At 43.5% G+C, this 27720-nt stretch overlaps 1 protein-coding gene across 4 annotated transcripts in view; it reads left to right on the top strand.

The window, feature by feature from the left end:
- LOC143658633 (NACHT, LRR and PYD domains-containing protein 7-like) overlaps positions 1 to 24896 on the top strand; it is a 62397-nt gene extending 37501 nt beyond the window's left edge. For 3 of the 4 annotated variants that reach the window (XM_077130771.1, XM_077130772.1, XM_077130773.1), the window contains 11 exons: positions 6237 to 6550; positions 9576 to 9650; positions 11528 to 11602; positions 11773 to 13372; positions 13710 to 13880; positions 15861 to 16025; positions 17695 to 17865; positions 18207 to 18377; positions 19195 to 19362; positions 22872 to 23042; positions 24550 to 24896. In XM_077130771.1, the coding sequence (XP_076986886.1) occupies positions 6280 to 6550; positions 9576 to 9650; positions 11528 to 11602; positions 11773 to 13372; positions 13710 to 13880; positions 15861 to 16025; positions 17695 to 17865; positions 18207 to 18377; positions 19195 to 19362; positions 22872 to 23042; positions 24550 to 24682 (3171 nt within the window). In that variant the 5' untranslated portion in view covers positions 6237 to 6279 and the 3' untranslated portion in view covers positions 24683 to 24896. Of the gene's footprint in view, positions 1 to 2434; positions 2618 to 6236; positions 6551 to 9575; positions 9651 to 11527; positions 11603 to 11772; positions 13373 to 13709; positions 13881 to 15860; positions 16026 to 17694; positions 17866 to 18206; positions 18378 to 19194; positions 19363 to 22871; positions 23043 to 24549 lie in introns of those variants that run through there. The other variant, XM_077130774.1, reaches the window with a different exon arrangement.
- The last annotated feature ends 2824 nt before the right edge of the window (positions 24897 to 27720 follow it).

A 27720-nucleotide genomic window follows, 5' to 3' on the forward strand; every position in this document is an offset into this window, starting at 1 on the left:
ACTTCCCCACATGGAGAATTCCTGATATTCTCACAAGCAATGGGGACAACCAAAGTAATAGGCTGGGCCCTCAGTCTTGGGGTTTGTTCATATGAAACTTATCCCTGCAAAGGATAGGCTAAGCCTACTTAAAATTAGGCCTCAAAGTCACCCCCAGAGAACCTCTTTTGTTGCTCAGATGTGGCCTCTTTCTCAGCCAATACGACAAGCAAACTCACTACCCTTCCCCTCTCTACGTGGAACATGATTCCCTGGGGTGTGGACCTTCCTGACAATGTGGGACACAAATCCTAGAATGAGCTGGGACTCAGCATCAAGGGATTGAGAAAACCTTGACCAAAAGGGGGAGGAGAGAAATGTGACAAAATAAAGTGTCAATGGCTGAGAGATTTCAAACAGAGTTGAGAGGTTATCCTGGAGGTTATTCTTACATGTTATATAGATATCACCTTTTTAGTGAATGTATAATGGAGAGGTTGGAGGGAACTGCCTGAAAATGCAGAGCTGTGTTCCAATAGCCATTTTTTTTTTTAACATAGGCAGGCACTGGGAATTGAACCTGGGTCTCCAGCATGGCAGGTGAGAACTCTGCTAGTGAGACACCGTGGCCTGCCCCCAGTAGCCAAGTTTCTTGAAGATGATTGTATAATGATATAGCTTTCACAATGTGACTGTGTGATTGTGAAAACCTTGTGTCTGACGCCCCTTTTATCTACATTATGGATAGATGAGTAAAACATATGAATTAAAAATAAATAAATAATAGGGGGAACAAATGTTAAAATAAATTGAGTAGATTGGAATGCTAGTGATAATGAAAGGGAGGGGGTAAGGCGTATGGTATGCATGAATTTTTTTCTTTTTTCTTTTTATTTCTTTTTCTGAATTGATGCAAATGTTCTAAGAAATGATCATGATGATGAATATACAAATATGTGCTGATATTGTGAGTTATTGATTATATACCAAGAATGGAATGATCATATGGTAAGAACGTTCATATTTGTATGTTGTTATGTTTAAAAAAATTTAAAAATGGAAAATAGGTGTTGGAGAAGATATGGAGAAATTGAAACTCTTACTTTGCCAATGGGAAAATAAAATGGTGCAGCTGCTGTGGGAAACAGTGTTGGTTCCTCAAAAAGTTAAACCTGGGGAGCTTTCAAAGGTGTGAAAGGTCCACCACAGGCCAATTAAATTAGGATCACTTAGGACAGGCCCAGGAGATTTCAGTGGGAGTCCACAACCTTTTTGATAAACCTACAGGGGTAGGGGGAGGGGCCTTGCACCTGGATGAGGAAGGTGAGAGCAGTGGGGGGGGCGGGACCTGCCCACTCAGCGTCCCAAGGGCCAATCACAGAACTTAGGCCAACAGAAGACTCCTCTTATTGGAGCTCTCCCACGTCTGTAACATTCACAGGCAAGAAGTAAGTTCTACTTTACTGAGGTGAGTGAGGTGAGTTCCCTTCTTGTATCTTCATCTCTCCCTTTTTTTGTATGGGCAGGCACCGGGAATCAAACCTGGGTCTCCGGCATGGCACAGTTTGCCTGCTGAGCTGCTGTGACCCGCCCCTTCTGTCTCCACTTTTAAGTGAAAAACAAGTATTGGTTGAGTCTCCACTTATGTCTACTTTTGCAAACTTTAATCGTGGGAATGAGACTTAAAAGGTTGAGTTCTCACTCAGAGTTCTCCCTTTATAAATATGAAAAATGAGTTTGGAGGGGACAGTTGTTAGTGATTCTACATGCAGCTTTTTCCTTCCGATATTTCTTATTTTCAAGAACTTTATTAAAGAGTCACTTATGTGCCATAAACCACGCTATCTGAATCATATAATTCAGTAGCTTTTTTGGTAGACCTGAGGAATTGTGCAACCATCCCCCCAATCCAGTTTTAGAATACTTCCATCACCCCAAAAAGGATCCATCGTGCCAATATGCTGTCAGCCGCATTCGCGTTGTAACTTTCAGTGGTATACTACTCTATGCCTCCGTCTTTTCGTCTATAATTTGGACGGTTGTGACTATGTTTTCAAAAGATGAATGCAAATGCTGCAGGCCTGGAGGTTAAAGGAGAATATGTGCTTTCGGAGTTCAGTTGTGTAACTCCACACCCCCCCCCCCAACACCTGTGGTGACGGCGCTCCAAGGACAGGTGAAAAACCAGGGACTGCCGCTGATTGGGTGAGGAGTCTAACGGTTCTGTGGTTTTAGGTTATAGCGGATTCACTCCCCTTAGATGTCGTTGCCTTCGTTCTGCAGTGATGCTTCAGCCTCTCCGGCTCATTCTAGCTCAGCTTCTGTGCCCGTTAGCCCTGCGGTTGTCTATGACGTGGACCTCCCTGCTGGGGCTTGGCTCCATCCTTAGGTCACTCCGTTATTCGTTTTCCAAGGCTACCCCGAGCGACTCTTACCTGCCTGTGACTATAGCAGGTCACGGGCTCCCTGCTCTGCTCCCCGGCTCGTTCCGGGTGGAAACAACCCCTCTCGTAAGTAACGGCAAGCGCAGAGGATGACCTAAGCATCTCTCTTGCACCGCAACCCCTACGTGTGCGCTGGGAACGAGCCTGTCTGCTCCCTGCAGCGCGGGTTTCGTGCACAGCCGAGGGCCGCACAGGTGCGTCAAGGGAAACTACAGGGACTTGAGCAGCTCAGGCGGCGGAAGCAGCTGTAAGGTGTTCCCCACTCTGAGGATTCGCAAATGCAGATGCTTATTCTTCCTTACTTTTACTGAATCAGAAATCCCCATTTTCTTTCCTTCTCTGATGTACTTTGGGATTGCATCTGCCTTGTTGTTATGCACCATGCGGTGGGAAGAACTAACCACCTGCTGTCCCCACTTGGGCTTAGGCATTTGCCTTTTTGCTTTACCGTGTGGCTCCAATAAAACTTAAAATGTGGGAAAAGTGGTGGTGGGGAGTGCACACATGCAGGGTGGAAACTGGCCACTTGACGCATCTGAAAGTGTACAATTCCATGGTACTAGGTGCAGCCATGATATTGTGCAAACTTTTTGCTTTTCTGGGCAGCCTTGTTTAGCAACTGAGTTTGCTTACTCAGCGTCAACTCTAAACCTAGCTGACTTTCTTTATGTGGGGAGCATTTCTCAGTCTGAAACCAACACTGAGTAGGCCCAGGTCGCAGCTTTCGGCCAATCCTGGTGACCTGGTTCGTTTCGTTCTGTCTTTACATTTGCAGTCCCATCAGACTTCCCCTTTCCCTTACCATTGGTATGCTTTTCAGGAATTCCACCCTTCCCTTCACCTCAAGGGCATGTAAAGCTGGATTCTAACTCCTCACTTCCTCAATCAGGTTTCTATTAAAAGCTTCTGAGTCTCCAAGTCATCACGACTCCAATCGCCTCGGTCCAGTCAAGTAGGTATCTAACTCCATCATCCTGGTGAAACCGCTTTTCTAAAGACTTTTTTTAAAACACTTCTTCTGAAATATCATAAGTATGAGACAATGAATTTTGAAGTACATTGGAACAAGTAGTTACAAAACAGTTTTCAAAGTGTCAGTTTTTTCCTTCTAGCGGCCCCAAGACACTGGGACACAAATTATTATTGATATAATGATTTGGCTTTTATACCTGTTTCATAAATCCTGTCTTCTCTGTTGTATTCCCTGTTAAAGATCTTCACTAAGAAGACACAACAACACGTGTTCCTTGTCTTTCTCTGACCTGGTTAGCCCATTCTTTTGAGTGCCTTTTTTCTTTTTTTCCCTTACAAAATCAAATGTGCTGATCCCGGACAGCTTCGAGAAAAGACAACAAGAGGACAAAACCATCTGTGGCGCTGACACTCAAACACAACCACTGAATTTGGGGGCGTGTCTGCTTCTAGTACTTTCTATCAAAGATCATTGTTGCTTCAATTGAAGCATTGCGAGCATAGCTTTACTTCTTCCTGCTTAGCCTTTTGGCACCAACACCTTGTTAGGTATTTCTTAATGGTCGCCAGCCCATAGTCCATAGGGTTGAAACACTTTGCAAAATGGTTCTGATCGGCGTTCTCTCCCGCCCTCCCCGTACCTACTAAACAATCGATTCCATCTTTTGAGTGTCCCTAAGTCTTGCCCACTTATCACCTGAGGATGTAAGGAGTTTTATTTGCTTTTATCTGTAACTGTTGGGCTGAGGCTGTGCCAGCGATGGAGGGCGCGGCTCGTGGGATAAGCCTGACTTTGTTATGCCCTTGACCTCGACTTGAGTAGCATGTGACCGTGGCCTTCATTCCCCCAGCCGTGGGCCCCAGGCGTTAGCACAGATCACAGTCATCTGGAAGGGCTGTTTAGAGATTGCTGGGCCACCCCCAAAGGGCCTGAGCTGGTAGGTCTGAGAACCTGCATTTTTAGAAAGTTCCCAGGTGGCGCTGATGCTCAGGGGACCACATTTTGAGAATTACTGTACCAGATTTCTAGAGAGAGAACTGATAATCGCAACTCTTACCAAGTAAAATCCGTTATTTGCGGTCTATGGAAAGACGTCAGAATACTTCCCAGCACATAGAAATTATTCAGATGTTAATTGGCATAATATCTTCTCACGGACAGGGAATACAGGAAAAATGTGAAGGAAGTTATACAGAGGATGTCAGGCAGATAAAGGGTTTGTGTCTATAATATAGATACATTATACAGTCATTTTTTTCTGCCTTAACTCTGTCACTTCTAAGCAAAGGAAACCACTATTTTCCCTTAATTTCTTTTTTTTTTTTTTTTTTTTTTAAAGGAAAGACAGAGAGAAGGAAGGAAGGATAGAAGGATAGAAGGAAGGAAGGAAGGAAGAAAGGGAAACATTTCCAAACATTTTCTTGCTTTATTGTATTTTGTTTTTCCGTTTTTGTTACATGGGCTGGGGCCGGGAATCGAACCGAGGTCCTCCGGCATAGCAGGCAAGCACTTTGCCCGCTGAGCCACCGCGGCCCACCCCCTTAATTTCTTAACCTATTTATATTATGTGTGCATATGCAACTGCAGCCTTTATTTGGTATATTATCAATATGCCCCAACCTAGTATCACCTTATATGAATCTGATTAGTGATTAGCTGGGTATATCTTTGTATATAGTCACACACCCATGTAATCGCTAGTGAGATAAATATACATTTTCCAGCACCACAGATGCCCTCTCCTGGTTCCCAGTCTGGACACCCCCAGGACAATTGTTACTTTGACCACAAAATAATAAAAAATTAATCTTGTTTGCTGTGAACTACTGTAGGCCGACTCAATTCAATTACGGGATAGTTTTTGAATGGCTTTCTCTGAAATTCTTGTGAGCCTTCAACCTTGTTGTGAAAAATATTTATTGTTATGGTCTCCAGGTTGGAATAAGATGCGTAGAGGTGCATTTAAAAAAAAAAAGACTCGAACACTAATTTATTTGGTACCCTACATCTAGGAGTAAAACTGCTGGGTCACAGGGTCTGTGTGAATGCTTAACTTTGGTAGACTTGCTGAGGAATTTTATTAACGTAGTTTTAGCAGTTTCACTCCTGCAACAATGCCTGAACATCTTGGGGGTGTAGCCCTATCATGAGGCTAGCAACTTGCATATATCTCAGATGGTCTGAGTTGAGCGCCTTCCCCCATGCTTATGGCCATTTGGGCATTCTCTTTGGTGAAGCACCTGCTCTAACCTTTTATGTTCCATTGAAAACACCTACCTTGTTTTCATTTCTACTTGTTGGATTTCCTTATGTTGATCTTTCAGAAAAATGTACCTTATGTATATTCTCCCTGTTTGCAGCCTGCCTTTTTGGTCCCTTAATGGTAATTTTTCAATGGACCCAGGTTCCCACTTTTAAATCAAATATAGTTTGTCAGCCTTTACTTTTATGGCTAATATACTTTGTGTCCCATTTAAAGCCTCTTACTACAAGCACATGGTGCTATTCTTTTCTTTGAGATGGCTTCTTATCTGTCACAATTAGCATCATAATCTCAAATTAGCTTTCGTATGGCCTAAGGTATGGCTCAGGTTTTTAAATATTGGCATCTAACCGATGCAGCCTCATTTACTTATATAAACCATTTGTCAAACGGGAAAGTACAAGGAGCATTCCACATGACTTTTACTACTGTCGCATGGTGGGTGGATTCTCCCAAGTTTGTGGGTAAGAACAACCCCGTTCCTGGCCCCCAGAAAACTGAGCTTTCATATAAAGACACTGATTTGGTGATTTTTTTTTTCTTTCTTTCTCTCCACCTGCCCCCCCCCCCCCCCAAGTTATTCTTCAATCTGAAACCTAAGGTCTCACACCTGGGGTGAGATGACAGCGCCGCAGTCAGAGTCTCACCTGCGGCCCCTTCTGGAGCAGCTGAACACTGATGAACTCAGGAAGTTCAAGTCTCTCCTCAGAGTTCTTCCCCAGAGCAAGCTACAGCAGACCCCGTGGTCTGAGGTGGAAGAGGCTAATGGCAAACAGCTGGCAGAGATTCTGGTCAGTGATTCTCCAAGCAATTGGACAGTTGGGATCATGAATGCTTTGGAAAAGATGACCCTCACAGAACTGTCCAAGCCAGCAATGGCTCCTGAGCCAGGTAAGTAGAATTTAGCATGCGCTAGACACCTGTCGGGAAGAAGGAGTCTTCGGTATTTTAGAAACCTCAGGAATAGCATTGTAACTTGTAAGAATTGCCCTGAATATGAATGCTGGATATTCACACAGGTTAGTGGTGAGAACGGACCTTCCTTGAGTGTGGAATCTGCCTTGTTTCTGCCTTGTACTCTCTACCCACCCTAACCTCTCCTCTCCCCCTGCCTGCATGCTCTCGGCTAGTTTACCACCCACACTAGCATTTTGTGCATCCTCGTGACTTATTGGCTACCTTTCTTACCAGTTCCTTTCCCCTGTAGAATAAATTCACCCACATGTGATAAATTCTATCACATTAAAAGCTTCTCAAGTCAAGCTGGGCCACGGTGGCTCACCAGGCAGAGTTCTTGCCTGCCAGGCTGGAGACCCGGGTTCAATTCCTGGTGCCTGCCCTTGCCAAAAAAAAAAAAAATTCTCAAGTCAGCATTTCCTCCTATGCAGAAGTTAATAAACCTTCTCTGTAAAGGGCTAGGTATAAACATCTCAGGGTTTGCAGGCCACGCAGTGTTGTACCTGCTCACCTCTGCTGTTCTAGTGTGAAAGCACATTTATACAAGCAGGCAGTGGACTGGGTATGGCCTGTGAGCCGTGGTTTGCCAATCCCTGTTTGTGAGCAGCGAATTCCAAACTGGGCTGCTTATAAAGCTGCACAGAGAACTTTAAAAGCACTGCTTCTGTGCTCCCACCCATAGAGACATTCTGACTTAACGGGTGAGATAGATGCTAAATGGGAATCTTTAATTTCATGTTATTGTTGATGAATTTAGGATTTGAGAGCTTTTAAAATCCAGGAACCCACAACTTCTACTTATAGAAAAACAACATTGATTGCTTTGTTAATCCATGTACTATCAAAGTTGTTTAAATTTAAAATTGAAGTCTGTGTTCAGGTTTATGGTTTCATGACGGTCTTGCAGCAAACGAGCGTGGCTCATACATTCATTAGAGTAAACTTGTGAGGCTTTTCTTTGCAGTTTACTGACCATCAAGCTTTGGACTTCTTAAAAAGCATCCTTTTTTCTCTTCTCTAATTTTCCCATAGATATCTAAAACAGTTCTACATATCTTACTATCACTCTTAAATGTTTTTTAATTGTGAAATATAACATATAAACAAAGAAAAAAATAAAAGAGCAATTTCCAGAGTACCTTTTAAGTAGCTACAGACTTCAGAATTTGTCATGGGCTACGCTTCCACTATTTCAGATTTTCCTTCTAGCTGTTCCAAAACACTGGAGGTTAGAAGGGATATCAGTATAATGATTCAGCAGTCGTAATTGTTTGTTAAATCCTATTTCCTCTGCTATATCTCCTCCTCCTCTGCTGAGACCAGCTCAGCACAAGGGGCTGAGGAAGGCACCTTGATTCTGAAAAACAAAGACACTCACACAGAAGAGCCTTTTAAGATGAGAGCAGGGGACTCATGTCTCCGAGGACAAGAGCCCCGAACACTTGCTCAGCACAGTGTTTATTTTGTCAGTAGAGCAGAGAGTGCACAGAAATACTTTTTGTTTATGTTCGTTCTCTAACAGTACGTGCAGACAGAGAGAGAGCCTGTTCCTTCATTACTGGGGTAATGATGATGGGACAAAGAGCATGTTTTTGCTCTGTCTTTACTGGAATGACAAACAAGTGGATGCTTCTCAACTTTGGCTAATGTTAGTGTTCTCAAGTTAACATTCCATCATGACCCACAGGTCTCGGTGTTTTGAGTCTGCAGATGTTTTGCAAAGCTGTTGCTTTGACTTCTCTTATGTTCCCTTCACTTCTTCCAACCTAGAGGGATCTTGAGGCAATGCCCGTTCTGACTTGCACGTTGAGAAGGGGTGTTGGGGCTTTGCTATCACCTTAAAACCTAGCGTTATCAGACTATTGCTGACACGTTAAGTGTGCTCTAGCAGAAACCTCAAGGATCACCTGTTTTCATGAAACTGGAAAGTCTGAATTTCAGGGTCTAGAAGCCACTGTAGAATACAGATTTAGTATCACCTGGCCACTTCATAGTTTAATACCTTATTTCTGGTTTCCTTGTCAACTATGTTGTCTTCGTCCCCTTCCTTTCTGAAGGACTACTAATTCTTTAAGAGCTCATGTTCTTTTGCCCGCTCTTCTGATGAGGTGGGTCTCAGTGGGCTGACAAGTTGTCTGTACATTCTGCTTGTCCTGGTGGGTATCTCCTTAAACTTTGAGCTATGTGGACCCCCCCCACAGGGTATCGGGGGGTCTCCCAGCCTGCAGTGTTCCCTAGATGTCAGAATATTTTATCATTTCCCTTCTGTATATATACTCGGTCCCGTAGTGACTTCAACTCTTTCATCAGAAATTGACCATGTCATATCTCTCTGAAGTCCCTCTTACATTCTTTCTCAGTTCACGGTGTTACTCCCTGCCCAGTGAAGGCCAAACACTGCCTGATGCTTGTTATGAAATGTTTAAAATAAGCAATTAAGCAGATTCATAGAGGCACTACAGATCCGTGGTTACAGGGGTTGGGGGTCAGTGACGGGAAAGGGGGAGCTGCTGCTGAATAGGACCAATTCCCGCTGGGATGGTGGATGGGGGTAGTGACAGTGAAACTTTGCGAATGCAATGAATGCAACTGACTCTTAATGGTTAAAATAGGCTATCTTATGATGCCACAACAAGGCTTTTATAAAAACATAACTTAATCCATGGGGCTTCTTGCTCATTCCTTGGGTAGAAGCAGGGATGTGTGTATGAATTTCTGAAACAAGTTGTTTTGAATTGTTTGGGGGGACATGGGGGGGGGCGGTTAGAAGGAATACACAAAGTAGATGGCCCTGTAAGCCTGAAACTGCTTACCACATCGTTACTACCACCCTCGGGAGGTAGGAGCGTAACTTTTGGAATGCAAAGACTGATTTCAGGCCACCTTGAAGCCTCTTTTGGCATCCTGGTATGCATTTCAGTAATGCTGCTGTGACAAGCTCTATTCCATTCTTTTTCAGAGTACACATGGAACACAAAAGCAGAGGAAGCATACTTGCAGGAGACCGAAGATCATTCAGACAAAAGAGAACTGGGTTTGTGTCAATTTCATCAAATGCTGGAGTGAGATGAGTGACGAGCAACCTGCTTTGCCTCCCCGTCCCATGCTAAAGTTATTGCATTGTCTCTAGCAGTTCTTCCATTAATTATCGTATCTATCGTACATCATGAAGGGTGGTTTTTCTTAAACCTGGAGGTTTTATAAGCAAATCCAGTCTCCTGGAAGTATGAGTGTATATTATATCGAAGGTCTGCCTCATGTTGGAATCTCGCATGCCTAGGTGAAGCTGACCCCATTATTTCGCAGAACAAAGCATATATAACTATTAGCAGAAGTGAATAACTGGAGAGAACTCTGTTAGGTAATCTACACCAGGGTTTCTCAAACTTGGCACTATTGCCATTTTGGATTAGATGATTCTTTGTAGTGGGACATTGTCCTATAATTGTAGGATTTTAGCAGCATCCGCAGTCTCTACCCACTAGCAGGAAAATCCCTTCACAGTTATGTTGATCCAATGTCTCTAGGCACTGCCAAATGTGGCCCGCCCCTGGGGAGTGGGGAGCAAACTGCCTCCAGGTGAGAACCACTGGTCTGTTCAAAGTTCTTAAACCCTCTTCATCATCTGGTGCCATTTTAGTCCATTGGCTTATCCTCAAACACTTGAGCTTCTATGGGTGTAGCCTGTGGGCCATGGGCTAAAATTGGGCTCACTGCCTGTTTTTGTGAACAAAATTTTAGTGAAACATAGCATGTACACAAGCGTGTGACTATCTTTGGCTACTTGGAGGCTGCAGTGACAGTTGAGTAGTTGCAACAGACCCTTAAGACCTGCAGAGTCTAAACTATTATTTGGTTCTTTCCTACCAAGTTTGACCTGGTTATGGGGTTGAGGGAAAGGTTTTCTGCTCTACTGATGCTTATATTCTATCCCAGTGGTAGACACAGGCAGAGAGCAGACTAAGTAAACTGTGCCAAATTCTGATTTATCTGGTTTAGAGGTGGTTTTTCTGTATATATCTAGCATGTTATACTTCCTGACTCATAACAGAAACTTGAGGGTTTCCTACATTCAAGAATAGACTCAAGCTGCTCTTAAACAGCTTGGCAGTTTCTCTGACTTAAACATAGAACTGTCATATGACCTGGCAATTCCATTTGTAGGTATATACCTCATAGAATGGAAAATGAGCTTTCAGATAAGCTTGTAAACAAATGTTCATGGCAGTACTACTTATAACAGTCAAATGGTACAAATAACAGTCAAATGGTACAAATAATGCAACTGTTCATTATCTGAATAAACAAGATGTTATATCTGTATGATGGAATGCTATTCAGTCATAAAAAAATGAAGTTTTGGTCATACTACAATATGGATCAATCTCAAAATATTCTAAGTGAAAGAAGCCAGATATAAAATGTTATGTTGTATGATTCCATTTATATGAAATATCCGGAATAGGAAAATCCATAAAGACAATAGGTAACTATTTGTCACAAGGTGGGGAAGAAAGAAAATGGGGAGTGACTGCTTAATGCAGGGTTTCCTTTGTGGTGGCAAAAAGTTTTGGGGCGGGCCGGCCATGGTGGCTCAGCAGGCAAGAATGCTTGCCTGCCATGCCAGAGGACCCGGGTTCCATTCCTGGTGCCTGCCTATGTTAAAAAAAAAAAAAAAAAAAAAAGTTTTGGGGCTAGATAGTAGAATAGCTGCCCAATACTGTGCATATACTTCATGCCACTGAACTGTAGATGTTAAAATGGTAAGTTATAGCTCAACATAATACAAATAAATTAGATTCAAGTATATTAAAATCTTGCTTTTTCAGTAATGTCTGATTGAAGAAATATAAATAATGTAGGTCAAGCTTGTGTCCACATTTTCTTTTCTTCTTCTTTTTTTTTTTTTAGAGGGTGAACTGGTGGAAACAACAGATGATCCAAAGCAGGGAGAAGCAGAAGAGGGCTTGGAGGCAGAAGAGCCAGGTTGGTGAATATTATTTTACGGGCATAAGTTTGGTGTCTAAAAGTATGCAGGGAAAATCACCTCTTGGTGGTTTCTCACTCCTACTTCTTTAATTGGCGATTTTTCAATTGTGTGACTATTGGCATCCCTATTATGTATCACTGTGTATTTCTATTGTATATTACCATAGATGAAGAAGAGAGAGATAGAAACACGATGGAGGCTGTTTCTCCCCTCTGGAAGAACAAAATTTGGCCAGGAGACAGCGGCTATTTCCACTACAACATCATTCAGAGGAGCCGAAAACTCATACCGTTTCTTAATCCCAAAACGTCTATGGAGCCAACGCCACACACCGTGGTGCTACAAGGGGCTGCTGGTGTTGGGAAAACCACACTGGCCAAGAAGTTGATGCTGGACTGGACAGAGGACACTCTCACCCCGACATTCAAATGTACTTTCTATCTCTGCTGCAAAGAACTCAACCGTATGGGGCCATGCACGTTTGCAGAGCTGATTTCCAAGGACTGGCCTGAACTGCAAGACGCCATTCCAGAGGTCCTAGCCCAACCACAGAAAGTCCTGTTCATCATTGATGGCTTTGATGAGCTGAGGGTCCCCTCTGGGGCCCTTATTCATGATATATGTGGTGACTGGAAGAAAGAGAAACCAGTGCCCGTCCTCTTGGGTAGTCTGCTAAAGAGAAAAATGCTCCCTGAGGCAACTCTACTGATCACCACGCGGCCGTGGGCTCTGAGAGAGCTCCAGCTTCTGGTGGAGCAGCTGCTCATCGTAGAAGTGGATGGGTTCTTGGAGCTGGACAGGAAGGAGTATTTCTTGAAATACTTCAAAGATGAAGACCAAGCCCTGCGAGCTTTCGACCTGATGAGGAGTAATGTGGTCTTGTTCAGCATGGGCTCAGCTCCCCTGGTGTGCTGGATTGTCTGCTCGTGTCTGGGCCTGCAGATGGAGATGGGAGAGGACCCCACCCTGACCTGCCAGACCACTACGTCGCTGTTTCTGCATTTCCTCTGCAGCCAGTTCATCCCTGCCCCTGTCACCTGCTCCCATCGGTACCTCCAGGCCTCACTGAAAGCTATCTGCCTTCTGGCTGCCCAGGGCATGTGGACACAGATGTCAGTATTTGACGGAGAAGACCTCAGAAGACTTGGGGTGGAGGAGGAGGATGTTTGTCTCTTCCTGGACAAGAACATTTTTCAGAGGGACAAGGACTGTGAAGGCTGCTACCGCTTCATCCACCTCAGCGTCCAGCAGTTTCTTGCCGCCATATTCTATGTTCTGGTGAGCAAAGAGGAAGAAGATGGGGGGAGCTGCCAATGGGATATTGGGGGTGTGGAGAAGCTGCTCTCCAAGGAAGAAAGATTAAAGAACCCCAGCCTGATCCAAGTGGGATATTTCTTGTTTGGTCTCTTGAACGAAAAGAGAGTGAAGGAGTTGGAGACAATTTTTGACTGCCAGATGTCAATGGAGTTCAAACAGGAATTGCTGAGATGTAAAGCAAAGTCTGATGAGAATAAACCCTTCTCTTCAACGATGGGCTTGAAGGAACTCTTTTACTGTCTTTATGAATCTCAAGAGGAGGAGTTTGTGAAGGATGTAGTGGGCCACTTTAAGGAAATGTTTCTTCACTTGACAAACATATTTGAATTGATGTATTCTTCATTCTGCCTCAAGCACTGTCAAAATTTACAGAAAATCTCACTGCAAGTGGAAAAGGGGATATTTCTGGAGAATGATTCTGCGTCGGAATTATGCTCTCAGGGTGAGAGGTAAGAACTCATTTTTATTCTCCTGGTTCTCCCATCTTCAGTCTCATGTCACATCCTGTTAGGAAGAGTTCAGAATCCTTCCTGTTCTCTGTAGCTTAGTGTCAGAATTCTCCTTCTTGCTGGACTTTCTACCTGATGAACTTTCAGAGGTGGAGGCGTGATGTCATGACTAGGTAGGGGACTTTGGAACCAGCCCTTGTTTTAAAGTGGGTCGTGGGCCACCAGGCATCTGTAGACATGGTCACCATCTCAGCTCTTTCCTCCCTGTGTCCCCATACTTGTTACAATTTCTGCATGAACACCTTTCAGTAGGTGACCTTCGCTGTCTTTCTCTCAGGTCCCAGAGTGATCATCTCTGCCTCAGTCTCTGGATGGACCTCTGCTCTGTGCTCCGTTCAAATGAGAACCTGAGCTTTCTGGAAATAAGTCAAAGCTTCCTCAGTGCCTCTTCAGTGAGGATACTTTGTGCACAAATCATCCGTGGCACCTGCAGCCTCCAGAAAGTGGTGTAAGTAGAAGCTAATCCTGGGCTGGGAAACCCTAGGCATGACCAAGCTTCTTGTGTGGATAACATAGGAACACTTCCTGAATGCTTGGACAGGCTACAACCAGCTACTCAGGATGAAAGGAAACAAAATGATTCCTGTCCTCAAATTTTATGGGAAGATTGTATTGTGTCTTATTTTTAATGAAGGGAATATTGATGTTCTTGGTCTGCTCTGGGTGTATTTGATTGGGTTAGGTCTTAGAAATGGATAGACTAAGTGGCAGGCTAAGGATTTTAGTAGGTGAATATACCGGGTTGGGTAGTAACTCCCCAAATTCATGTCTCCCTGTACCTGTAAGAGTGACTTTATTTGGAAATACAGGGTCTTTGTAGATATAGGCAAGTTAAGATAACCTAGGATTAGAGGGGCCCTGAATCTGTTGGCTGGTGGCCTTTTGGGCACATGCACTGGGAAAATGGCCAATGGTGGTAGAGACTGGAGTGATGCAGCTACAACCTAAGGACTGCTAAGGCTTGCTGTAGTCCAGAAGCTAGAAGAAGCAAGGAAGGGTTCTTCCCTAAATGCTTCAAAGGGAACATGACCCTGCTGACACCTTTATTTTTAATTTCTAGCCCCTAGAACTGTGAGAATGAATTTCTATGGTTTAAACCAAAACGTTTGTGGTAACTTGATACAGCAGCCCTAGGAAGCTAATATGAACAAGTTGGCAGTACCATCAGTGGGTAAATACGGGCTCTAACTTGTGCTTTATCAAGTACTTGAACCCAGGCTGCAGTCCAGATCCCAAGCTTAATAAATGCAGTGCTTATAAGAGGATGAGTGCTAGAAGTATATCTGTACCTAGTGATCACTGATCAAACACTGGATACTTAAATAACATCCTTTGTATGGGCCATTCTCTAGGAATAAATAAAGCTTGGTCCCTTCTTTGGGTAGGTGAACAATTTACAATCTGCCATACCATTGGGACACCGGGGACAGTTTTAGTCTGTTCCACAGCTGTAGGTCTGCAGAAGGAAGAGGGATGGAGATTGACGTGGAGGCTCACAACTGAGAACTGGGCATCAGAAAGACTATAGTTTGAACTGGAGGTCACAGGTCTGCCTGTAAAGACAAAGGTCAGAAGTGCACAGTTGGTGTATTCATTAGCTATTGCTGCGTAACAAATTTCCCCAAACTTAATGGCTTAGAACAATGTATGTTTATCTTATAGCGTGTAGGTCGGGAGCCTGGGCACAGCTCAGCTTCAAAGCCCTCTGCTCCAGGGTATCTCACTAAGCTGTATAATGAAACTGTTGGCCAGGGGTGGGGCCTGACTGGAGACTTGGTCCTCTTCCAAGTTCACATGGTGGCTGGCAGAACTCAGCTCACTGCACAGTCTGATCAAGGGTCCAAGTAGTTCCCGGTTTCCTGCTATGTGGGCCTCTCCATAGGGAAATGTAAATACCTAACACTTGAACTATCCTGTTCCTGGAACTCAATATAATTGGCCTGTATAAACTATGGTCTTTAAAAAAGCCTGTGAAGTGATTGGAAAACAAATACAATTTATCTAAGTTACTGCTTTGCTTCCCATTGAGGGCTCGGTGAAGCCCAGACCTACGCAAGCTGGAAATGTCTTTGTGGCTCTCCTCTCCCAGTGTAGTGAGAAGTCTCTTGTCAACCTCCCTCTTCATTAGCAGTGGGGCTCTAAAGCCGAGTGCAGGAGACTTCCTTGTGAATTCCTGTAAGATGTTCATTGTCAATCTAAGGAAAATGATAGTTACTTTTTTTCCCCTTTGTCTAAAAGCCATAGAGCAGAACTGCTTTGGAAGAAACACGGTTCACTATTTCCCTTTGGCAAATGGAGACAAGTGTTGAAATAAGTTTTTAATGGTTTCTAATCTGAAAGAAATTGCAGCATGGCTGTTCACATATGCCCAGCGTACAGTATAAGGATTAAACTCAACATGGAAATTCCTTCCTTTTATTGTCCCTAGGATTAAAAACGTCTCCCCCGCTGATGCGTATCGAGACTTGTGTCTGGCTTTTGTTGGCAAGAAAACCCTGACACACCTGATCCTGGGAGGGAATGCTCAGAGCGACATGCTGCCTCTGCTGTGTGAGATCCTCAAACACCCCAAGTGCAACCTGCAGCATCTGAGGTAGGCTTCAGTCCCTGGTGTTCTCAGCATCCAAAGAAAGTTGCTTGAGCTACCCAGTGCCGCCGAGAGAATTACAAAACTGGAAGCTGCCTGACTCACACCTAGGTTTTGTTTCAGGTGTTATAGTTTCTAGCCTCTGCCATCTAGGTCTCTCATCCATTTTGAGTTTACTTTTCTAGATGGTGTGAAATAGGGGTCCAAGTGCATTCCTTTGCTGGTAGACAGCCAGTTGTACCCCCACCATTTATAGAAAAGATTTGATTCCCCATTGAATTCCGTTGATACCCTTGTCAAATCTATTGGCTGCAAATGTATGGGTTTATTTCGGGACTTTCAATTCTATTCCATCCGTCTTGATTACTGTATCTTTGCAGTAAACTTTGTAATTGGAAAATAGAGCCATGACACACAGAGGCACAAATCTGAAATGGGACCTGGATGGGGGCTCAACCTCTCCTCTTTCCCCCACACCAGACTTTTGTGTCCTCTTCTACAGCAGGGACAGGCTATTGCAGGCTGCAGGTTTTCTAACTTGTGATGCAGGGCAGGCGTCAACCTTGACTGACCACTCAAGTTCCCTGGCCTCTGGTAGCTCCCTGGCTTGAAAAGGTCTCTACCATCTTCATGCCCAGTTCACTTTCCTAGTACATTCAATGGTGGTGGTAGTTACTGCTTTCTGATGTACTTGTGCCTGGCCCCTATGTAAAGCAATTTACATCTCATGCATCATTCAATTCTTGAAACCCATCTTAAGGGTAAAAACATAGCTCAAAATCATATAATATCAGAGTGAGGATTTCAACTCATTTCCAATTCCCAAACACTGCAGCTAGCAGGTATCCTGTAGTTGCTACTAAACTGAGGGGGAATAAAAGGTACCCTAAGACCAGTGATAATAGAGTATTCATTAGGAAAGGGAATTAAGAAAGGTGCTGATTTTGAGTCCCAATCTTATCTATGTGAGAGAGACTCTACTAGGCACGATATGTGGCTAAGCCATGACTTGAGCAATAAGCCTGCCCCAGAGCTCTGTAACACGACCTGTAATGCACCTTTCACACCTTGTATCTGTGAGAATACCGGATTGTAGAGTCCAATATACTAGATTAACATTACGAATATTTTCCAAAATAGCTGTTCAAAATGGATATTCCCACTAACAGGCATAGCTCCCAGTTCTGTTTATCCTTGCAACATTTAACTCAAACTTCGGACCTGACTTTCCAGGTATTAAATCGCATGTTTTAATTTGAATATCCTTCATAACTTAGGAGGTTGAACCTTGTTGTGGTTACTGGGCAATTTTTTCCCTATAGAAACACTAAAATCTAAGAAGAATTATAGCAGACTCAGGCAGAGAAGGGGATTGCGATGGAAAGTGGTATTTGAGAGAATAGCAAGCTATATTGGTGAACTCAAACATAAGTATATCACAGATATATATATATAATATTGCCTCCTGGGAGATGAGGCTGGATGTTGGTCAAGTGTTAGTGAGGATTTCTGAAGATCAGAGACTATCAGATCTCTCATAATTCAGGCCAGAGTTCTATACAAATTGGAATAGAGTGAGATGAAAGCCAAGGAGATGATCTTCAAGGAAACATAAGAAGCTGACTTGGCACCTGTGTCCTTCCATAAGAATGGCTTGTTCCCATGTGTTCTGCAGGTTGGAATCTTGTTCGGCCACCACCCAGCAATGGGCTGATTTCGCCTCAACCCTCAGAATCAACCAGTCCCTGACATGCCTGAACCTTACATCCAATGAGCTCTTGGATGATGGTGTGAAGTTTCTGTGCACGACTTTGACCCACCCAAAGTGTTCCCTGCAGCGGTTGTCGTAAGTCTCTTCTCTCTTTCTGTGGAGTTTATCTATTCTAGGTCTGGGGCTGCAGAGAGAAGGGCAGTGGGAGCACGTGGACCTGGCAGTGGGCTCAGCCAGACAGAAGGAGCCACCTACTGATAAAGACACGTGGTTCCCGTGTTTGGTAGCAGGCAGAGGTTCATGCATCTTGCCGTCTTCTTGCTGCTCCTTTGTTGCTGGGTTAGCTAGCACTTGAGAAGCAGGGAAGTTAACAAGAAAGGTGGTAGGTGAGGTCTTGCTAGCATTTGGGGTCAGCCCAGAGGTCTGGACTTTGGAAACACTCTCACCACCTTACCCTGTGTGTGATGCTTCTGCAGGTTGGAAAACTGTCACCTCACGGAAGCCTGCTGCAAGGATCTCTCTTCTGCTCTGATTGTCAACCAGAGGCTGATGTACCTGAGCTTGGCCAAGAACAAGCTTGGGGACAGCGGGGTGAGACTGCTGTGCGAGGGCTTGAGCTACCCCGACTGCAAGCTACAGACCCTGGTGTAAGTGCCCCCGGCTGCCTCAGTGTGTGTGTGCAGACACTCAAGCATGTGTGTGCCCACACATGCACAACAGCCTGGATCCCAGCATTTCATTCTTCTAAATACCTCAAACTGAATGCAATTGGTAAGACCCTGGTGGGAATTAGGGAAAGAACAGGTAGAAACAAGGAGAGATGTTAATATCTGTATATCCAACAGAGCAGGGGGCTTTGCCTTCTAGTTTCTGTGGGGATTTGGAGTAGGTAATCAGTCTTTACCTGGACTTGGGTCTCAATCCCTTAGTTCCTGGATTGCAATATCTCTGTGACACCCTGGAGCAGCCACACTGCAACCTAAAGTCCCTGTGGTAGGTGTTCTATTTTTCTTAAAGCCATTTGAAAAGCACTAATTACTCTGAGACTCTTTGGAGTAGAGGATGCAGTAGAGTCACTTCTTTTACTTGGAGTGATGTCTTCATGACTCATCTCCTCTGTAGCATTGATCAGTAACTTGTTCCTTCTTATTGATGAAATTATTAGCAATAATAATTTAGGTTTTACGTATATTAATGTTCACATACCATACTTCTTCACATGTTTGGGAATAGATTGAGTTATGGTAAAGGCTGGCAATTTTTTTTTCCTATAAAATGCCAGATAATATTTTAGGTTTTTTATTTTTTTTAACTCTACCACCTAGGCAAGGAGGAGAAAACTCAGTCATGATTCTATTGGCATGCTTTACGTATAAGCCTACTGGAAATGTGTGCCATGAGGTTGAAGCCAGCACGGCTTCAGAGGGAGAAAGTCACAAAGAAGTAACAGACTTGTTCCTACAGGTTGTGGCAGTGCAGCATGACTAGATGTGGCTGCAAGCATCTCTCAAAGCTTCTCCAAGGAAATTCTAGCTTAACACACCTGGACTTGGGTCTCAATCCCTTAGTTCCTGGATTGCAATATCTCTGTGACACCCTGGAGCAGCCACACTGCAACCTAAAGTCCCTGTGGTAGGTGTTCTGTTTTTCTTAAAGCCATTTGAAAAGCACTAATTACTCTGAGACTCTTTGGAGTAGAGGATGCAGTAGAGTCACTTCCGGTCCGATTTTAGGAGCAAAGCCTTCCAGAACCCAATGTAGGTAACTGGGTGCTTACAAGGTTGTTTGGAAGGGCTGGTCTCCAGTGAAGTGGTGGATTTCAAGAGCGTTCTGCTTCCACGGGGCTTCTAGTGATCAGGAAGCAGCTCTGCCATCCCAGCCTGATACCCAGCGAGCTAAGGGCTGGACACTGTGCCAGGAAGCCAGTGGCTCCCTAAACAGGATAATGGACTCAATAGTCTTAGTCAGCTGTGTCTAGTGGATGCAAACTTCCTTGCAGTGGGAAACCTAAGAGAATGGGAGTCTGGGTTGTTAGCTCTTTAGCCTTACTGTGATTAAAAAAATAATAATAATAAATAAAAAACCCTATGTTCTGGTATATTTATTTTTTTCTCTTGGCAATCCCTGGGGGACTTCTAAAATCCCCGATGTTTAGATTTCCAATACAGATTAAATCTGGGAAGTGGAATCAGAAGCCATCACTCCTTGTTAGTTGTGACTTCTGATGAATTTTTTTTTCTTATGAAATAGACAGTTCTTCAGAGTTCTCCTCATGCCAGCATTGCTAATGCATCTGTTGAATTCCTTTTGTAAAGTTCTATATAAGTAGCACATAATACCATATTTGTAACTGAATCTAGATCAAGCCCCTCTTTGTCACTGTTTTCTTATGCTTTCTTCCTCATCTTGCTGCACACCGCTCAACCAGACTCTTTGAGTTCCTAGAACACATCCGATTCTTTCCCACTGCAAGGTGTTTTCTCTTGCCTGGGGCACTCAGCCCCTTCCATCTGCAGGGCTATCTGCAGACACTCCGTTTCTCACCTTAATTTCTATGAGAGGAAGTAAGCTATTTTTCTTCCTTTTTTTTCCTTTTTTGTAGTCTGAAGACCTCCTGAGTGTTTATCAGAATATCTTGTTCTCTGTAACGGTAACTATAAACTGATGGTAGTGTTTCCCCCTCCCTGCCCCCATCACTGGAACTACAGACTATTTTTGTTACTTAAACTTTTTTTAAATGCCTCAGTTTATCTTTGACATATATAACACAACTTTCCATTTTAATTTATTATATACATTCTTATGGTGGTAAAATATGACACAAATGTCACCATTTTGAACACTTTAAAACTCTTTTTGTTGTAAAAGATAACATACAAAGCAAAGAAAAAGAAAAGCAATTTTCAAAGCACATTTCAACAAGTAGCTCCAGAACAGGTCCCAGAATCTGCCATGTGCTACCTTTCCACTGTCTCAGACGTTTTCTTCTAGCTGCTCCAAAACACTTAAGACTAGAAGAAGTGTTAATATAGTGATTCAGCTGTCATGCTCGTTTGTTAAATCCCATTTTCTGTTTATACCTCCTTCTCCTTTAATCTTTCTCCCAAGCTATAGGGCTTTTTGGGCGATGCCTGTTCTGACTTTCATGTTGAGAAGGTGTGCCAACACCAAAGGATGGGGAGAGAGAATGAATTGATCTTGGAGAGGCTGGTCCCTGTGAGGTTTAGGATTTAGCTGACCTAGGGGCCCTCTGGGAATTCTAGGTTCCAGGAAGGCAAGCCTGGTGTGTGACACCTTTTGTAGAGTCTCAGTTCAGGCCTTAGGTGTTCCTAAGAGTCAAGAGGAGGGATGTTGGTTGGGGTTTAGCCAACCATGGCAGTTAGCACCATCTAACTGAAGCTTGTATGACAGTAGCCTCCAGAATAGCCTCTTGACTCAGTTTGATCTCTCTTGGCCACCGATGCCTTATTTTATCATGCTTTTCCCCTTTTGATTTAGAAAGCACTGCCATTCCCCAGTGCCAGGGCCAGACTTGTCCCTAGGAATCACACCCTGTGTTGTCAGGTAGATTTTCACCCCTGAATGGCTTGTACTATGTAGGAGGAGCTACAATCTTCTATAAATTTATTTTTGAGGTAAAATTCACATAATACTAATTTCGAAGTGTACCATTCCATGGCATTCAGTGGTTACAATGTCGTACAACCACCACTGTGTCTAGTTCCAAAGCCCTTTCGTCATCCTCATAACCTCTTCCTGTTAGGAAGTCGGGCCCCTTGTAACCAGGAGTCTGATCTGTTTCTGTAAATCTGCCTTCACTAGATACATGTAATTCCATTTATATGAAGTGGTTCTTTGTGTTGAGCTTCTTTTACTTGGAGTGATGCCTTCATGACTCATCTCCTCTGTAGCATTGATCAGTAACTTGTTCCTTCTTATTGCTGAAATTTTATATTCTACATATAGTTTATTTATATGAAGTTTTATACACAGAGGAAAATGATTTAGTTTGCACATTTACCTAAGGTTTATACTTGGAGGAACACTATACTCTCTGGATCTCTCTGTCATCATGCCTGAGGTGGCAGATGGCTGGTTAGAGATGCCACATGCAGATGGTACTCAAGGGAACATGGCTGAAGGGTTGGCTGGACTTGACTCGTTCATGAGCCTGTTTCCACCCTAAGGAAACACCTTCTCATGCCCTCTACTGGCAGAGGTGTCTTCAAGGCTAGAAGGGGTCATGGGAAACAAAGGTAAGGAATGGAGGCAATATGGCATCATTACTGAGTAGGATTAACTTGACTTTCTGAGATAAGGTCTACAAAGCAATGCAATCCTTCTATTTACTGACTCTAAAGATTCCTGGTCTGATCCTTTATCCCTTCGTTTCACACCTCATATTCAAGCCCTCAGTAAAGCTTGAGGTACCTCCTTCCACTCCTTCCCAACACTTACCATCTGACCACTTACCCATCCTCTGCTACAGCTTGATCTGAGCTCCACCCTCACATGGATTGTTGCACAGTCTCTGAACTATCTACAGGTTTCAGTCCTTGATTTCATGCAATTTGTTTTTTTTCTTAACCGTCAGCCAGGGGCATCTTTCAAGTTGCAAGTTAAACCATGGTGCCTTTAGTTCAAGAGTCAAAAGCTCCCAACTCACTGCAGATAAAATCTGAAGGGTTTAAGAACAGCATGCATGGTCAAGTATGACCCTCTTGTTGGTTATAAGCCAAACTCTTCCCACCTTCCCCCTTGGTTATTACTGCAGCTGCACTGGCTTCCTTGATGAGCACATCCTTTTGGAGGAAGTAATCTTTTTTTTTAATGCCTGAATAGCTCGCCTCTAATTATCATGATTGTTCCCAACGCCATTCTTTTTCCTAAACACTATAAATGTCCCTAGTACCTCTGAGGCTGACCTACCCTTACAGTATTTATTTTGTTCTGATATCATTGATCACTGAACTTAATACAATATATCTGTCACTGAAATGAATGTCATGAGAATAAATGTTTTTTTTTTCTCGACTTCATCTCTACTGGATCCCCAGCAAATAAGTACACCAGAAACATGGTAGGTTCTCGGTGAGAACTTGTTTAGTGACTGAGAAAACTTATCTGTCCTTCCTCGACAGGCTCTGGGGCTGCTCCATCACTCCTTCCTGTTGCCGGGATCTCGCATCTGTTCTTGTCAGCAATCAGAGCCTGGAAACTCTGGACCTGGGCCACAATGTCTTGGGGCAGAGTGGAGTAGTGATGCTGCTAGAAGCTTTGAAACGAAAGAATGGTCCTCTACAGACACTCAGGTATGGCTCTTTCCTCTATTACAGTGACTGCCCATGAAGGGAGCAGCTTCTTGCAGGAACCATGTCAGGGAACGCGTCAATAGCACCCTTCTCCTAGCTTAGGGACTGTTAGCTGCTTCTCCAAAAATGCTTCCTTATTTGTATATTCCCGCCCCATTCTCCAGAGCACCTGATAACCTGAGGCATATTTATAGACGAAACCATCCTGAAGTACAGGGTATCCATGCCTGTCTGTATCTGCATGCACTATCACATCCTAAAGAATACTTGGTTCCTATTTCTGAAATCTCCAGAGCTGCCTGAGGTCTTGGCTCTCAAAACCTGGTCCTTTAGACGTCTGCTTAATTGCCTGAACCATCCTATATCTTTTCAATAACACTTTAATCAAGCTATCATTAGGTTCCTCTTCTTTCTACCCAAAGAATACTGCCATCACTTTCTTTCCAGAAATACATATCTATTCTAGATCAGGAGAAGGCATCCCTTTCTGGAAAGACCAGATAAGTACTTTAGGTTTTACAGGCCACAGATTTCTATGGCAACTACTCAACTCTGTCACTGTAATGCAAAAGCAGTCATTGGGCTATTGGTAAATGAATGCCTAAGGCTGTTTCAACTACAACCCTGTTTACAGAAATGTGGACCATGGTTGGCCGAGCCCTGTTTTAGCGTCTTATACCCTGTTTCTGCTCTTATTTTGTTCCCTGATGAAACTAGGGTAGTGATTGGGTGGGGATATGGTCTGTTTTTTTTTCTCCCCACTCCCACCAAAAATTCTGACCAAATTTAAATATTCATGAAAAGGCCTACTGTCATATTTGTTCAAGGAATTCAATACTGTTTCTTGACTGAAACTTAGTCCAAGGGTATTTTAGGGTTATAAATATGATTCCCACAAACTGGTTTAAAACCCTAATTGTATATCACCATTTCAGGAAGAGACTTTTTTTAGTAGGATCAAGATGTACAAAGAAATAGTGACTGATCTCTGTCCTGTGGTCTCTTATCTCATGATGGATTTATACCCATAGTGTCTCCTCTCATCGATATCTGTCCCCCTCTCTACCCACCCTACTTCAGTCAGAGTTGGATGTCAAACTTTCTGTCATTAATCCTGGTGGCTAGCTAATGCCTCTAACCAAATGTTCCAAAGTGTGATCATCTGGTTGGCTTGGTGTAGACCCCTCGTGTCTTTAGCTGGTGGAAGCTGTGGTCTTTGGAAGCAAGTGTGGGCAGAAGTCATCAGGAAGAATCATAGCTGGAGAAACACCAGGACTCATGCTCCCTCCGATAAGGTGTGGTCATAGAAACGGCATTACAGTGATCTGTACCATTTTAATCTGACTTCTACTTCTTCTATTACACTTGCATGGATCTCTATTATCACTCCAAGTCATTAATTTTCTGCTCTAAGTGCCCTGAAACAGGAAATTTGGTCGGTTTAGCATGAATCACTTGGAACGGCAAACTAGATGCCCAGGATTCATTTCTTCTCTCTGATCTCTAGGTTGAAGATAGACGAATCTAGTGTGGAAATCCAGAAGCTGTTAAAGGAAGTAAAGGAAAGCAATCCAGGACTGACAATAGAATGGAATGATGCCAGAACAAACAGACCCTCATGTTGTGATTTCCTCTCTTGACTGCCTTGAGGACTTGAGTTGAGTGTCTATATGTAGGGGAAGACCTGACCTCTAAGACATCTCACAAGTGAGGATCGGAGAATTAGTCAATCATAGACTAGATGTCAGGGTAGAATTTAATATTGTTTGTTTTTCCCTCTTGGGTTTATAGAAAATTCTGCACATTTCCTATCAGTTTCTCTCACGAGGGTATCAAGGATAATAAAATGAATATTAACGCACTTTGAGTAAAGCTGTATTTATGTTGTACCATCATGAGCTAATTCAAAAGAACTTCATTCTTGGTGGATACACTCTAGGAAAATAACCCTTAAATAAGCTCAGATATTTCTTGGCCTAGTTTAATAATTACCTGATGAATCAGAGTTGGCAAACTTTTACTGAAAAGGGCCAGAGAGCAAATATTTTAGTCTTTTCGGTCTAGTAGTTTCCGTTGAAACTACTCAATTCTGCCATTGTAGCAAGAAAGTAGAATGGATACAGCTGACTTCCAGAAAAACCTCTATTTACTTACAGAAGCAGGAAACTAGAATATTTGACATGAAGGTGGTAGCTTTCGGAGTCCTGTTCTAATCTGACCTGTGATTTGAGAATCACATGGTAAGTTTGACCATGTCACAGTTTGAACTTTCATTGATTCTGTGTATATATAAAAATCCATTACCTGTAGCTGGTAACTGGCAGAAAAGCCAGCAAGGCTATTCTAGAACTTTATTTAAAATAATTCAAAACCCTATTCAGCAACTACTACCTAGGTACTGACAAAAGCAACTGATCCATAGACCCAATTTTCCCACTAAACTCGCCCTTCGTTTTCCAGGGCTCTGTAACAAAGAACTACAGACTTAGCTGGCTTAAACAGCAGGAACTTACTATCTCAGTTTGAGCTTAGAAGTACAAAATGAAGGTGTTGGTGGGGACGTAGAGTCTGTAGAGTCCTGGTGGTACTTGTCAGGCATCTAACTCCATCTCTACCTCCTTTGCGGTTGTGTCTCCTTTTGTCTCCTTGTTCTTCTTCACTGTGTCCAAACTTCCTCTGCTTTTAAGGATTACAGTCCAATTTTAAGGCCACTGTGATTCAGTTTGGCTTTGTCTTCATAGATCTTCAAAGGTCTTATTTAATGTGGTTTTGTACCTATAGGATTGGGGGATAAGTCTTCAGTGCATCCTGTGAGGAAAGGTGACCTGATCATTATGGTCGGTGATGTGACTATCTTAAAAAAAAACATCAATAGGTAGAAATTATAAAAGTCCCAGTTAAAAACCATGGTCAGACAATGATTTAGGTTGAGAGCTTCAATGATGGTTCTCTTTGACTCAAGTATGGAGGTGGCTGTGGCTGAGCTCGTTGGCTGATACCATGGAGGACACAGCTTCCTTTAGTAGCTTAGTGTGTCCATCTAAGGACGGTCCTTATCGAGCTGTGCTCAGAGGCTCAAGACTGCGATGCGCAGGGTTAAGCTCGTCTATAGTGTTCTCACACAATGACATGAGACGGCTCAACAGGAATGAACTTGAACCTGACTCTGAAACCGCGTTTGGTGGGATGCGCTTAGGCAAGGATTTCGGCTTGAGGCTACAGGGCCTGGATATTTTCAAGGGAAAAATGCAGTGTTGGATCTAGGACATAATCAAGTTATCAGAGGTGGAGCTGAATCAAAATTCAGGGCTATCTTTGGGTACAAAACACATGAATAGGATTTCAAACAAGGATACAATGGAAGATCGATTGAAAACAGACCCTTTGTTGGATATTTTAAAGGTACTTTCATTGAAAGCTTATAAAACTACCTATTTGTAAACAAGTAAACACGGCAAGAGGATTCAGTGGCCTGAAGTGGCACAACCTCTCAGGAGCAGACCAAGAAAGGGAACCAATTTCATCAGATTATAAAGCCTGTGGTTTGTCTAGATAGTTGTCTTTGTATAGACACTAAATTGTTGAATTTTGGGGAAAACAGCATAGAATGTAGAACACTATTAGTGGTCCTCCATCGGGGACTAGTTTGCCCCCTTGGGGATACTGGGCAGTGGCTGGAGATATTTTGTCACAACTCTAGTCCCAAGGATGCTGGTAAACATCTCACACTGCCTTGGGATGCCTCCCATAGCAGGATTATCCGACCCAACACATCTGTGCTGCCAAAATGACCAAGTCTGTCTCCTCGATACTGTAGAATGACACAGTGGTTCTCAGTCGGCAGTTTTGCCCCCAAGCAGGTGCTTGGCAATGTCTGAAGATATTTTTTCAATTAATGCAAAATACACATGACAAAAATGTTAATCGTTTTGAAGTGTACAATTCGGAAGCATTTACTACACTTACAAAGGTGTGCAACCATCACCAATATCTAATTCTAGAGTATTTCATCTGTAACAGAAACCAGGTCTGGGGAGTAAACAGTTACTCTGTGTCCCCCTTTCCTGTCACTCCTAGGAACCACTGATCTTTCTGTCAATGAGTTTGCTTCCTTTGGGGTTTTGGGTGTCCCAGTTGGGATGTGGACATGGCTTCTGGTGGGTAGGGTCCAGCGATGCTGCTAAGTGTCCTACAGGCACCAGGCAGCACCTGCCCCAGCCCCAGGACAGAATTTTCCAACCCAAAATGTCAATCAGGCCGAGGTTGAGAAACCCAGAGTAGATGGTGAGTGGGTGAGAGACTTCCTGTCTGGTCTGCAGTCTTTAGGATTTTGCACACTCCCTTAGTCTAATGCTGGCTGACTAAAGAAAACCTAGGAGAAGGAGACCAGCTTTTCCTTCCTTCCTCAGAGAGTGGGTGTGGGAAACCCCACCTCTTGGTGTCAGGTGGGCCTAACTCGCCACTTCCTGGTCTACTTGGGCTTCCAGCATCGGTCCCTTCCTGGAATCACCCCGCTGGGGTGAATGGCTGGAGAATCATGTGTCCTGCCCTCACCACCCTGCTGTGTCTTGGTGAGTCCCAGAGAGGAGGCGGGTGCTGTACAATACCCAGAAAGGGAAGGAAACTCCTGACATCTGGGCTGATATTGGGCTTCATCTTCCAGTGCTGTTTAGGGGGG

Source organism: Tamandua tetradactyla, chromosome 16 (assembly GCF_023851605.1).
Source record: "Tamandua tetradactyla isolate mTamTet1 chromosome 16, mTamTet1.pri, whole genome shotgun sequence".
NCBI classification, from domain to species: Eukaryota; Metazoa; Chordata; class Mammalia; order Pilosa; family Myrmecophagidae; genus Tamandua; species Tamandua tetradactyla.